The sequence below is a fragment of the Anabrus simplex genome, chromosome 11 (genome assembly GCF_040414725.1).
Source record: "Anabrus simplex isolate iqAnaSimp1 chromosome 11, ASM4041472v1, whole genome shotgun sequence".
In the NCBI taxonomy this organism is placed as follows: domain Eukaryota; kingdom Metazoa; phylum Arthropoda; class Insecta; order Orthoptera; family Tettigoniidae; genus Anabrus; species Anabrus simplex.
Window position 1 is genome coordinate 41,306,446 of NC_090275.1, and position 15,454 is coordinate 41,321,899.

At 38.1% G+C, this 15,454-nt stretch overlaps 1 protein-coding gene across 2 annotated transcripts in view; it reads right to left on the reverse strand.

Annotated features, from left to right (window-relative positions):
- Positions 1-9,600: 9,600 nt before the first annotated feature.
- The window catches only part of NTPase (ectonucleoside triphosphate diphosphohydrolase NTPase), an 89,372-nt gene continuing 83,518 nt past the window's right edge, over positions 9,601-15,454 (reverse strand). For both annotated transcript variants that reach the window (XM_067155696.2, XM_067155697.2), the window contains exon 12: positions 9,601-10,207. In XM_067155696.2, the coding sequence (XP_067011797.2) occupies positions 10,130-10,207 (78 nt within the window). In that variant the 3' untranslated portion in view covers positions 9,601-10,129. The remainder of the gene's footprint in view (positions 10,208-15,454) is intronic.

Below are 15,454 nucleotides of genomic sequence, written 5' to 3' on the forward strand. Positions count from 1 at the left end.
AACTGTTCACGAGTTATGTCAGGTGGACTTCTTAGATGAATAAGCAGTATAATTTGTTGATAACTGTTATTAGGATGTAAACCTACCTGGATGCCTCACAATCGTCGGCAGGGTAGCTTCTTGTGATTCAGACCGGGCCGAAGGTGTTCTGTGACGATTCCTCCTCATTGATATGCGTTTGTAAGTGTCGGATCATCCCAGAAGTATTTCTGCCAACGTATTTTACTTCTCTTGAATGAGCAACACAGCGGGCTGTGCTATGTGACATCTCTTCAAAATAACCGACATCCACGACTTACGTTGCGTTTCGGACATCGTCTTCCTAGACACAATTTCACATTGCACCGTCATAATATCGAAGTACCTAATTATGACGCAAATACTCTATAACATTGTAAGGAAATATTTCCTTCGTCACCAAAATATTGGTAAACACAAGCAGTGGTCATGTTATTGAATGTGGGGTCTGATAACGATGTACACCTACCTGTCGAAAGAATTGGAGCAACTGAAGCATTTTAGATTACACATTCCACTCATGCGTAATGGTGGTTGCATATGCAGCAAGGCGCATCTTGCCTCGTCTCGAGTTCGAATAATGCACGCCTCTAGTATTCAGGTACGTGTACCTACCAGTGCATACAATGCCAGAATGCGTTTCCTTTATAATTATGTTATACTGCGTCAAAATAGACCTCGGTAGAAATGAACGCCCTCGTCGCTTGTTGACACGTATTTACGAAATTGAGAAGGCCCATGGTTGGCTATTCGCATACTCGGCACAAACAACATTCAGCTTCGACTACATGTAGGTCTTCGACACACTGCTCGCCGCACAATGCGGGGACAACGCTCTCGAGATCTCTCGAAATTTCTCGCGAGAAATAGTGCCTGCACTAGTCTCGAGACCTCGTCTCAGACTGCCCATCACTAGTGCTGTCTTCCATCATTAGAATTCAGTATAGGTAGGGTCCCATCTTCAGATGCGTCCATGGTTTGGTGCTTTATCTGGCAAAAATGTCAACCATTCTTGCACATCGGTTGCAGGTTTCAAAAATTTTGCACAGTTCCAAAAGAATATTCCATGCAAATTAGTTGGGAAATTTAACACTATTATTTAAGCACCAAAAAAAAAATCAGAAATTGTCAATTTTATCAAATTTTCTGTGACCAGCTCCCGTTAAAGCCTATGCTGTGATGTGAGAGGTTCATCTAGACTAACCTTACAATCAACAAACTGTTTGAGCAGGTCGTGACATTAAGATGTAATTGATCTGGCTACATATCATGCATTTTTTCAGTCTGCCTTGAATCTGAGAGTTTTTGATTTTATAGGTGACAAGCAACATTAAACCATTGGAAGAAAAAAAATAAAACCTGCCTCCCACTTTAGTGAATTTGGCTGTAGATGCAATCTTTGAATGTAATTATTTAGCATATTAAGATCACTACTAAATTTATCTTCCAGGACCCTCTCCCAGTCAGCTGTTGTCCTGTCCTGATGTGAGCATGAGCAAAGGACTATCAGAACTAACATTAGACCCGCTGAATCACAACACAAGGCTGATTGCCCAAATGATACAAACCACACAATGCCTTCAGTTGTGACAATGGAGTTCATCGATCAATGCCGAAAAGCTGACAGCAAGGTCGCAACAGTAGAGCGAATTTTGAATTTCACATGGTGCAATGGGTTAAGCCCTCTGAAAAGGGACCAGCAACAAGGGGCATGCAGATGAGGTAGTGAATACCCAAGGCAAGGTGGTGTTTGGCCTTTGCTAACGTAATTGGTCCAAAACATTTGAATAGTCATTGGAGCGTGTAATCAAGAGTATGAATTTTATGAATTTATACATTTTCTCAATCAAGGAATGATGGCCAAGGAAACTTTACCTTCTGCAAACCCTAACTTTTCACTGTATATATATTGTAAAGAGGAACTATCCAATTTATACTCATCACGTGGACATATTGGTTAATTATTTTGACCAATTAGAAACTTCCTTACCCAAAATTCCAGCATTACTTGGAAGCAGCCGAGGAAGAAAAGGGATAAATAAAACAAGTTCTTTAACGAAGATTTTTTTAAAGCCAGGTACAGGATGTTTTCATTTATGCTAATATTAGCACTAACAACTAATTTCTAATCTGCCAAAAATGTTAAATGGGAATAAATTCAAAATATCGCCCCACTCTGGCAAACTAACGAACAGTTGATTCATCAGGAGAGCTAAAACAGGTCATGACTGCTCATGTAAAATCCACTTGTCTACTGAATTTTGTTTTATGTGCTAGCCATATAGAAAGAGCCGCAGAGGGTAGACCTTACATAAATAGCAATTGCAAATTCGCTAATTTGTTACAGGGGGCGATGTGCTAACTTACATTATTCCTAGGAACTTTTAACAAGAAATTATCCATGAAAAGTTGACAATTTTTGCAATGGTCCAACAATATCTATGAGCAAAAATGTAATACAGTACCGGTACATGTTTTTGTTTTTACATTACTAAAGTAGAGGCAAGGCAACTTCAATACTTAGAGGGTAAATAGAGCTTTTATAACTCATAACAGGAACATGTTAACAGCATTAGATATAGCCTTCTAATCACTACATTTCAAAAGACAGTATATTCATTAATTTCTAGATAGCACCTATTATGATTTACATTTCATGAAGAAGTGTTTTACATGTATTATTTTTACTGTAAAAGAAGGAATGAAGTGGGCATCTAGTGAATACAGTAAAAAAGATCATCTAGACAACAGATCACAAACATATTACAATAAAAACCACAGTAAAACATTATGGAGGAAATACCAGATTTCCTCTTAAACATTAAGTCTAAAATGCTCCATACAGTTGACAAGTACATTCAAGGAGTATTAACACAGAAGTGATCTATATGGAAAGAGTTCCACTTTCTTGCAGAATAAGGATATGAGGTAAAGGAAGGTTTTGAAAATTTTTTACTGTTAGAAACCAATTGAAGTTTATTATGAGAGGTCAGACATAAAAACTTAAAAATCCGAAATCTGGTTTTTAATTGCTTTGAAAAATTAAAACCCCAAGAATATTCAGGCAAGCAGTTTCAGCAAATTAAGTTAGGTAATACCCTGAACAGCAGCAAATTAAGTAGCCACAAGATGGCATATAAACTTCAGTTACTTTCTGAATTCTAAGACAAATTCCTGTCACAGATAAGTGAATCAAGATATGTGTAATGTCTTCATTTTCACTGTAGCTTTTAGCACAGTCACAGAAAATTTTTAATGGTAATTTTTACAAAATATTTAATACTGAAAGAATTTCACAGAACTTATATTTATCTTTTAACAGCAAAACATCTATTCAGTTTTTATGTACAGTAGTTTATTTTTAAAAATATGATTAACAGAGTGATTTAAAAAAGTGATAATTCCCTAACCTATGTTTATAATCTATATATTTAAAGAGTTTACTAAAACAGCTTTGGCAAATCCGTCTGTCGATACTACTGGAATGATTTGCTTCATTTTTGTTTTATTCTTCCTGGAATTACCTGCTGGTGAACCACGAGACAGTGATAGGTTGTAAGTTCAGCCAACTTTGAGTAATCTTCAAATCAAATCATTAAAAGATCACTCCAATAATTGCAGGTGAAGGCTTACGCTAAACCGCAATACATTCTGTACTTGGCAGGTTGCTAAGCGATGAATACTTTCATTGCACCCAATGGCCATAACAAACATATGATAAAATTAAATGACACATTAACGAGTGCAAAGTGCATATCGTGTATGCATCATCTGCCTGTATCACCTTAGTACAGAACTGAACGAGAGTTATCCGTCTCTTGACACATAATGCATTAATGTTCTGATATATGTGATTTTCATCCTTAATGTCATTGCATTAAACAATGTTTGATTACTATCTGTCAAGCCAGAGAGTAGGCCTTCCTCTGATTCCCTGTTAGATATTCTTTGATTCCCTAACCTTTCCCAGCTTCCAAATATATTCAACAAATGACAGAGCATTCCTAATAACTTACATGCTGCTAAGAGAAAAAAGTCTACGTACAAACAGACCCCATCATGACATACGCCTTAGACATTATCTGGGCACACCTATCAAAGGATAACCGAGTTACACTAGAAAGAGTGAAGGCCATGTATCTTAAAAACGTACTCAGCCTGACAAAAATGCTCCTCCAAGACTAACAAATAAGCTAACAAGACAATTGTTCTATAAAGAACTGCAATTAAAAGTGCAATTGCCTTCTATGACACAATACCAAGCTTTACATCAAGAACTGCAGGATAAAAAAGCAAATATATTTATAGATTTTACCAAACAGGCGGGCATGATGTCAGAATGGATGAATTCTGATTATGAACTGTGGCATACCATAACGCGCTTCTTATTACATGTTCATAAAACCATTGAAAAGGGCAGGAAAAACAATATGAGACAGGCATTTCAATTGAGTTATCTGACCTATCTTTAACGAATGATGTGGAGCAGTACAGGTTCTCTAATAGATATTAAATTTCAGCAATGAAAATTTGGAAATGTTTAGACCACCATTTACTTTTTAAATGTTAAAAGGTTAACATAGTTCTTGTACTTTCAAATACTATCAGTTATATGTATGCTGAAATGCAGGAATATTTCTGGGGAAAGTGTTTTCTTACTTTTTACCAATTGATTGCACTGGAACTCCATCAATACTTTGACAACATAGGAGGCAAGTGCTTAATCAATTTTGCTTCTCAGGAGCCTGGTACAAGAAGAGGAAGCAATGCCACTTTTGGCTGCCACCTTATTGTGTGTAGACTAAATATTCCCTCTTAAAATAAAAGCCCAAATTCATTTTCTTTTGGAGGTTAAGAAATACATAGTTTTTTTTTATTTTTCACTGTACCTTTCCCAAATGAAGAATATGTTTAAGACATCTAGGGCAGTGGTTCTTAACAGGTGTGCTGCAGCACACTACTGTGCCACTTTGCTAGGTATGCTGTGAAACTTCCGAGACTGTGATATTGTTGGCAAAATTAAAATAATTTTGCTCAATATTTGAGTGCAATGAGAGAAATTTAAAACGACAGCAGCAGAGGGAGACATCACACAAATTCTACCTGGCCTGCTGGAAAGATCCACAGATGATTTTTAAAATATAACAAAAGAAAAACAATAAATAGCAAAAACATTTATTTTATGTAGTAGTTATTGGCTTTTACCTTACATTAGAAGTTTTAAGGAAACTTGGGCTTGCCTGTTGGTTTCCCCCCAACCAAAACCACCGCACTTCCTGTTCAAATTACAGAAGCCCCTCATGTCTGTTTTGCCTCCTCATCATCATTTCCCTTTACCCAGCTGTAGCGGTAGGGGCAAATATGGTTCCTCTCCACTATCTTCGGTCTTTCCACCACTCCTCCTCCAACACTGTCCCAGTCCAGGTTTCTTTCTATAATGCTGCGTTGGATGGTATCCTTCCATCTCAATCGTGGTCGTCCACAGCCTCTCCTTCCTTGGATTTGCATTTCCATCACCTTTTTTGGCATGCCTCTTATTTCTTCTATTCTGCTTTTACAACACACACTGAATTGGTTTGCTCTCATTTATGTTCATCTTAGATAAGGTCACCAACTAATATTAATCTTTTCCCCCTTTTAATCAGTAATTTAGCTACACCAACCTTAGATTTTAAAAAAAACTAGAACATGGAGTATTGCATGCCTATAAACTGACTGCTGAAGGCGAACTATTCACATGCAAGATAGGTTCATGCATTATTGCCAACTCGTATGGTAGAGTGTTGCAGGAACTTGCTACATACTGCCGTGAAGAACAAAAGTATGGTCCTAGGTTTTTCTGATTATATTTCTTTGGAAAAACAAACAACAACGGCATGAAGCACATATAAGAAGATGTACAATATTACAGGGAAGGATCCACCTTTCAATACTCCGTAGTAAAAAGTAGTTACAACCTGTTTATTGGAACCGGTTTCAACACATTTCAAGTGTCATCATCAGCCAATTAGCGAAGATGATGACACTTGAAATGTGTTGAAACCGGTCCCAATAAACAGGTTGTAACTACTTTTTACTACGGAGTATTGAAAGGTGGATCCTTCCCTATAATATTGTACATCTTCTTATTTCTATATTCAATACGGAACAATCATGAAGTTTTTAACTTTAAATGAAGCACATATTGTATACCGGTAACATATGCAAATACTCCCAGTAATCGAATAATCTCCGCACCTTAATTTTTGGAGAGGAAAGTTTGAAAAATTAGTTTTTTTGTATGTTTGTGTAGTTCTGTTAAATATTTACAGTTGAAGAAATATGAAGTAATTCGTTGTGTCCTTGAATGAATGGTCAATGCAAGACCTTTGTTTCTGGAGTTTGTGGGTTTGATTTCAAGCTGAGTCAGGGATTTTAAGTGTGTATGGTCATTTCACCTGCCATGGGGATGGAGTGTTTGCCCAAAAAAAAAAAAAAAAGAGAGAGAGAGAGAGAGACACATGCAACAGTGGGTTTGACATTTCAAAATAGGTAATAGCGTCTGGTCTGCATTACCAATTTGTTAAGAGTACATACAAATTTTTCTGGCACAAATCAATAACAAATCTGTGGAATTTCACTATATTTCCTTCACAACTGGCTGGAAGATGTGCAATGTTGGTGTTCCTATGGAAACTGAAGTTATGTCGTTCAAAATAATGCAAGAGACAACCACGGCTAGGGTTTCAGTCGAAAAATTTCACTCGTGGCCGCATTTCCAACCTGTCTTTACAGTCGCATGTTTGCACATCTAGTTTTTGATCTCTGGAAACTTCGTTTTTTGTCCACGAAATGCCCGGTGGTTACCGTTTGTTCACCAAGTTGCTTTACATCGCACTGACACAGATAGGTCTTATGGCGACGATGAGATAGCAAAGGGCTAGGACTGGGAAGGAAGTGGCCGCGGTCTTAAGGTACAGTCCCAGTATTTGCGTGGTGAGAAAATGGGAAACCACGCAAAACCATCTTCAGTGGTTCGAACCCACTATCCCCTGGATGCAAGCTCACAGCTGCGTGCCTCTACCACACAGCCAACTTGCTCGGTCCACCATTTGTTCAAGGTGAGCTGTATTTTTTCTCCAATCACATACTGCAACTCTCGTCCTCATTCTACTTTCTTCGCACAATACAATTACAAATTTGCTCTGCCTCTTCGATAATGTGGAGCTTTTCTTTAGTTATGATTGATATATAATGAGAACTTGCATCCTAAACATGTGCCATTACTTAAACTGACCCTACAAAAATGAAGCAATATTACGTATAAGGCCACTTCTCAGTTGTGGTGGAAACAGAGCTGTTAACAGAATGAGCACAAACATACCAACTTCGAGATTTCTGTGCGTCAAGAAGACTGTACCACACTTGATGCAAATAATATCTGCACCCCATCATTTTGCAGTTAGATTTGGAAAAGAAAAATAAACCAGTGAACATTATTCATATATATATGGTACTACTATTAATGACAGTAGCTTTTCACACTGCTCAACAGCTCTGAAGTCAGTGAAGCTAAGATCTGAACTGAGTTTGGCTCTGGTTCTTGAGCAGGCTTCTCTCTCTTTCCCACAAGGCATCTTTTATTTTGATGCATAATCCTGAAAGCAAACGCAAGTAAGCTCATAATTTGATAAACCACTGATATTGTGAACTTAGGCATGAGACCTCCAATTTTACATGGAACCTAAACAAAACTGATGTAACTTTTCCTTTAAAAAATCCCACACGCAAGGGCTGAGATTTGAACTACAGCTACCCGACTCCAGTTTTTGAAAGCTAGAGTGCCTTCATTATTCAAACACTTTCCCGTCTGGCTCAGTACTTCCTTTTCCTTCATCAGTACAGTATATCTTAAAACTTCAACAATTACAAGGACTTTATTTTAAAACTGTGCAAGGTAGGCACAATGATAGTCCTGCACTATGTGCAGTCATTGTAGCAGAGTTATAGGCAGCCTCAGACTGACAGTTGAGTGAGGCGATACAAAGTTATTAAGCAAGATTGATAAATGAAGCCAACTTACCAACTTCGACAAATATTTAGTATTGTTGCCATCACTCTTCTGTTAATACGTATATCTTGGCAGTGTAGTGTCATGAAAACTGTCTCATGCAAGATAATGCAGTTGTACACTGCTAATTCATGCATGGTAGCAAGAATGACTTAGTTAACTGCCCGGCTAGATTTCCCAATTAAAATTCCTGTAAGGGAAAGTGTATGCCAAAAACCACCACGCGAGAGAGAACTACAGGAGAACATTCAGCAGGTTATTGTATAGGGTGATCCAAATACCCGTTAACATTTGACGAGACAATACTCTGAGGCTCCAAATAGCCTATGCAGTGGCCTCCATGGTATGCACTAGCCATGCATCTTGGTGGGTGTGCTTTTTACCAACTGATGAGCAAAACTTGGCACACTGGGGCGAAACGCTGGCAACCAGGAATGAGTTAGCTGGAAAATTTATAATGTCCAATAACGGACCAACTACATTGGTATTATAAATTTACTCATTCGGGACAAATATTTCAGGTTCCCTATGGGAATCAACATCTGTATCAGAGATAATACTTCTTGGAATATTGGAGGTAGAGAGGTAATAATTGGATGACATGGGGGTTTTATTAACACCAAAATAAAGTACACAAAGTGACCAACAGATGGCGGTGGACAGCAACACGTCAGTGATGCCGCATGAGACCTGTGTACGGTATAAAAAGGAGCTGTTGTGAGAGAGGGCGTCAATTGCAGCACGTCATGCTTGGCCTCCCTGGTCCCCCGACCTCATTAGGAACACTAAAAGATAACATCCGACAGCAATTTCTCACCATACCTATGGATATGCTGTACAGTGCTGTTCACAACATTCACCCTCGACTACAAGTATTGTCGATGAATGACGGCTGACATGTTCAACATGTGTTATAAAAAACATCGTCTTTGCTAAACCTACATTATTATGCTAATTATAGCTTGTGTATCATATGAAGCGCCATCTGTTGGTCATTTTGTGTACTTTATTTTGGTGCCAATAAAACTCCATGTCATGCCAATCACGTGTGTCAATTATTACATCTCTACTTCCCATATTCCATGAAGTATAGCCTCGTCAAATGTTAACAGACTTTCGAGTCACCCTGTACATCAAACATCACACAGGATGAGTTTCATTGAAATGTCTCCTTGAGCATCTCCTTTAATGCTAGATACCATTTTTATCACCTAGTTTCACAAGAAATAGCTTTTTATGATTATTTGATACTGAGCAGGGCACAAATATGGCAGGCCTTTAACGGCTAGCGGACGAGTGTGAGTGGTGGTGGCTACTGCTGCTGCTGAACAGTTATACAATAAAGATCCTGTAGACCCCAACAATTCAAGAACAGGCCAGAGACTTAACAATTATTTTTGTATATGACAGTGAAGCATTTGCTTTGGAAAACAAGAGAAAGTATTAAAGGCAAAGAACAAATAAGAAAAGAGGTAGGATCTGGTGAAGAAAATTGTACACAACCAGGTCAAGTACATAGACCTTACATCATCTATAGAACAAAGATATATCATTTAATATCTTCTTTCATAAAGCTTAACATTATTACAACTTAGCGATGTGTAATATTCGGAAAAAATCATTACGTACATATCCATAAAATCAACTGACCAACTGATGTTGCATTCTGGAGATTTATCATCACTACATAAAAAAATAAACCCATGAGCTCCAATATCACTTCTTTTACATTAAAATTCATTTAAAGATAAATTTATAAAATAACTTAATGGGATGTTCAGTTACCAGCATAATATTTTTCCCCAGGAAAAAGAATTATGGCTCGGTAGAAATCCTTTACACAACCTGACACCTAGTTCACAACTCCTTTCTTAGAAAAAAGAAAGAAACAACATGTAAATATATTTATCAAAATATTAATCTACAACAATATATATGTACAGGGGTTTCTTAAAAGAACACGATCCTTCAAATAAGGCACTTTAAGAATTAAATACAAAATTTTTGTTGAAGGTCACTACTTAGTAACACTTCAATGGAAGTGTCAAACTTATTTTCATTCTACAGTCCATTCTGCAGTATATGGAAAGCAGCTCCCATAGCCCAGCTAATCTCATGGTTATCTATTTTCTTGTAAAGCTAAAAGAAAAAAAAAAGAAACAAATTCAATTATTTAACATGAAATCACTTTTAACACTAACACTAAAGACTAGATATGGTAATCAAGAGGAGGATATACCATGAATTTCTTTTTATCACACTGTTACTAGGCTCACTGGACAAAAATTTAGTCACCCCTGGAGAAGTCATTACAAGCATCATTTAATACTGTATAACTCCGCTTCTGGACTTTATAACCGCCTGGATTTGGTTAGGAAGCGAGTCCACAAGGTTGTGCAGGACCGTCGCATCCAGGTTAAGCCACTCGCTAAGGATCTGACCGCACAATTCCATCAAATTACGGGGATGGTGATGTCTGCGATTTACCTACTGTTCCAACATGTCCCGCAGGTTTTCGATGGGGTTCAAGTCAGGTGATTTACATATGCGTCCAGCCTGAAGAGTTTTGCTGTTGTCATCTTGAAAAACCGGCGTATCAATAGCATTCTCATAATGCAGATGTTGACTGAAATGCAACACCTGATCATCCAGAATGTTTATACAATATGCTGGTTCATTTTAGTGATAACCTCAGTGAACGGGCCTAATCAAAAAAGCATGCATCACAGACCCACCTCCGGCTTGAACCTGACCTTGCACACATCCAGGATGAAATGTGTCATTTGGCCTTTGGTGCAATCGATAACGTGCGTCAATGAAATACCGGCAAAAATGTGATTTGTCAGACTACATTACGTTCCGCCAGTAAGCTACTGTCCACACTCAATGATTTCTAGCCCACTGAAGATGCACATTTTTATGTGCCTATGGGAGCAATGGCTTCTTGTGAGGTGATGGACTCAAAATGTTCATTGCATGCAGTTCCCGTCCCACTGTTCTCTCGCTAACAGGTTGGGATGGACCTTCATTCACTGACTGCAGCAATTCCTGTCGAGTTAGGAAGCCATTTTGATTCACAAGGCAGGAAAGGTGTCTTCGGTCCCTCTCAGTCAGGATATTTTTCCGAACACCATTCTGATGTGTTCCGTGGCCACGTGTAGTACACCACTGCTTGTAGACATGCTAAACAGTCTGCTGCGAAAGACCAATATATCCAGCAACTTCAAGCACCGTATGGCCATCAGCACGGCTAAATACAATTGCCGATTTTTGCCACTCAGTCGCACCCTTACATCTACCCATGTTGACGTATACTGTCGGCTTGATACATCAATGTCTCACTGATCGCTACTGCCTTATGCTCACTTACGTGCACTAGGGCGACTAATTTTTTGTCCGTAAGCTTATGAAACTGCACTAATGAAGGTTGAAAGTGCAGGGTGTAATGAAAACCTAATGCAAAAGAAGAGTTCAACAGTAAAATAGGGAATAGCTTACTCACAAATGTTGATAACTCACAATGCCAGCGGGAAATACTAAACACCACATGGGTTGGTCTACGTAGAAAACGGTAAAAACAGAGATACATGATGATGATGATGATGATGCTTGTTGTTTAAAGGGGCCTAACATCTAACAGAGATACAAAAGAGGATGAAATGGATGACAGATGAAATACTGAAGCTAATGGAACAAAGATGATGAGCAAAATGCAATATAGAGGATTATCAGCAGATACAAAGAGAAATGAGAAGAAAAATCAAAATAGGTAAAGTAAAATTGGATGGCAGAAAGGTGCAAAAAACTGAGATAAGTGAAAAACATAACTTCAAACTGCACATGAAGGTCAAGGAGATAGCAGGATTATATAAAAAAGCCAACATCAACCACCCTTCTTGACAATGCCAACAGAGCCATTCTTGATGAGCAGGAAATTGCACACACTTGGGAGGAATTCATAATCAACAGTTTGAGGGTGACAGAGGAAAGAATATGAAATTCAGTATTGCTGATGGCCGAGAAATAATGAAGGACGAACTGCTGATGCTCTACCATTAATTCCGTAATATTAAAGAACCAAGATCTGATCAGATCCCAGCTGAAGTTTTAAAACTGATAATAAAAGACAATATTGATCATTCACCAAGCTCTTAAATACAGGAGAAATCCCAGATGACTGGCTATAATAAACATTAATTTCCAAGCAGAAATAATGATTACCATCTTTTACATTAAGATTCATTTAAAGCTGAGGTCATGAGCTGAAGACATTTCTGCAAAATGAATATGGAAAATAACCAAATGGGTTTAAGGAATGGCTTTGGTACCTAAGAGGCATTTTTCAATGTCAATGGTCTCCTTCAAAGATGACAAGAACAACTTAAAGATATATTTGTTTCACTGACTATGAGAAGGCATTCGACAGAGTCAAACATGAGAAACTGATCAAGATTGTCCAGCAGAAACGGTCAGCCATCAAAGATATATGCATCACACAAAATATTTACTGGAACCAGTGAGCCACAGCCAACATTGGATGAACAAGGTCTTCAGAGATATGTATCAAAAGAGGATTATGCAGAGGTTGCATACTTTCACCTGCTCCTCTTCAACCTCTAGGCTGTTAACATATTCAAAGAAGCCTCGCATGATACCGAGCTAAGTGTGAAAATCAATAGAGTTGCCATAAACAATATTAGATATGCAGATGACACCCTAATTATGTGTGATACCACTGAAGGTCTTCAAGAACCACTTAGCAGAATTCATCTTAGTGGATTAAGATAATTTTTGTAGTATTGATGTTTAGACCCTGTTCCTGATATTTAGCAGAAATCTTGAAGGTGCCTCCATATCATTAAATAATCAATACACAGAACGAGTATGTCAGTTCACATACATTGGGAGCACCATAACAGGAAATCTGGACCCTGCAAAAGAGATCAGATTCCATACTGAGATTTCTAAACCATCTTTTCTAGAAGTCATTTTTTGTGATGGTAATCTGAATTTCAAACACTGACAAAAGCTGCAGAAATATTCTGTCTGGTCAACACTGCTTTATGAAGTATAGACATGGAGTGTCAAATCTTCCTCCATGAACAGATTAGAGGACTTTGAAATGCGGTTACATAGGAGAATGCTCGGAATACCCTGGACAGATCTCGTAACAAATAATTAAGTGTTTAAGAGAGAGAGAGCAGAGTGTAAGCTGGCAAAACATCATCAAAGGCACACAAATAGCTTGTTTCGGTCATTTTATACGAGTTAGGAAGTACAGGCAGCTACACCTGATGAGTTGGTAGACACCAATGTCATGGCTTCAAAACATCAAAGACTTGCATCAACAACACCGAACCACTCTTCAGATTAGCCAAAGAAATGAGTACTTTCTCCAGAGTGATCACGAACATCTAGGGGACTGGATGTGGCATTTGAAGAAGAATGAAAACCCGGAGGGCAAAACTTCAGGAATGAATTATTCACGTATTCAGTGCATATTCATTTATTACAGGTTAACAAATGTGACTGTAACAATAAGATATGCTGGAGTACACCACAAATAAATTCTGTTAATTATGCACTTCCAGACTCATGTTGTTATAATTTTTCATAATAGAACTTATCAGATGAGGTAAAGTTAGGTACAGGAAAATAGGAACATGAAAAGGATACACATTAAACCAGGTCTGTATGAGAGAACAGGGACTATCTATCGGAAGATGTAAGTGTATAAAGATGTGAAGTTTTTCTTGCCCTTTTGTGCTTTCACACTTATCCGTGTATCCTCTTTCCACGCTCTCTCTTCCCATACTAAGGCCAGTATTCACCAATGACAGTTACTTTTGCTGTTATCTTAGATTTTCAAAACTTGGGTAATGTCATCTCGGATAACATTCACTTCCATATTCACCACAGAATTTATTATCTCGGTTTACCAAAACCAAGTTTTCGTTTCAATCTGAGTTTGAACTGCAAATTTTTCATACTGATGCAAGGAAAGCAAATGACTACGTGCTGCTGCCACTATCAAAATGTAAACAAGATTTTAATTCCATCCGGGGTTTGCAAATAATTATAGATTATGTCCACTTTTTTTTTTTTTTTTGCACTGTCGCACTGACACAGATAGGTCTTATGGCGACGATGGGACAGGAAAGGCCTAGGAATGGGAAGGAAGCGGCTGTGGCCTTGGTTAAGGTACAGCCCCAGCATTTGCCTGGTGCGAAAATAGGAAACCACGGAAACCATCTTCAGGGCTGCCGACAGTGGGATTCGAACCCACTATCTCCCAGATGCAAGCTCACACGGGCAACTCACCTGGTATGTCCACTATGGAGCAGAAACAAAGAAGAAAGCCTAATATGACTTTCCAAGAGAGTGAATTGTTGTTGAATTTGGTGGCAGAAAGTATTAAAACACAGAGAATAAGAAAACAAATTATAGCCTGCAGATTGTATATTTCACTCCAAAAATAAGGCAGTATTCCTTAATTCTTAATTAAAAAGTCACCCAGGTGTGTACCGTACAAGATATAAGCTATAATCGAGAATTCATCTTAAGCCTACCTATGAGTTGGGAATTCTAGGTTATGTTCGATCATGGATAACACTGAAAGATAATCTAAAATGCGTCTGAAAATCAGTATTGTCGTAGTCCTCAAAATATGTCTACCTAGGAAGTTTATTAATTGCATAATCTTGATCATATTACTCGCCGGTGTGATTTTCTCTTTCAATTAGATATCCCAGCCATCTACATGCTGCCATCTTGGAAGGCTACTATCCTAGATTTCCCATTTTACCGGCCAACCAATCTCCGGTCTAATTTTAAATTGAGATAATACCCATTATCCGAGATGATGATGTTGGCGAATACAAACTTAACTGTTACCTCGCTTTACACGCTTTAAACTAAAATAAAAACTTTTACTCGCGTTGGTAAATATGGGCCTAACTGTTACTTCGTGTGTCCTATTATGTGTACATTTTCATGCTCCTATGTTTCAATTCTTGACTTGATATGTTCCTTTCCATTACATATAACCAACCAGTTGGAATTCTCCTCCTCCTCCTGTGTTTCTCCTGTGTTCCTAGTTTTTTTACCATCTCCATTCATCTTTATCTTTCAGCCCTTCCCTTTTCCTGTCTTTATCCAGCTTTCTCCTTATCTTACACATCCCACATCAAGACCGAAGATCTGTCAAGACGCCTCCTTAATGAATATTGATGCGTGCCCTCCTGAAGCTAGGAAGCACTGAGAAGAATTAGGTATAGAAGAATAAGGATTAATCCTATTATTGTATGTGTTCCTACCCATTAGTTATGAAGACTATTTCAATGCATATTCATTTTTCATACTCCAATGAACTTCACTGTGGACCCG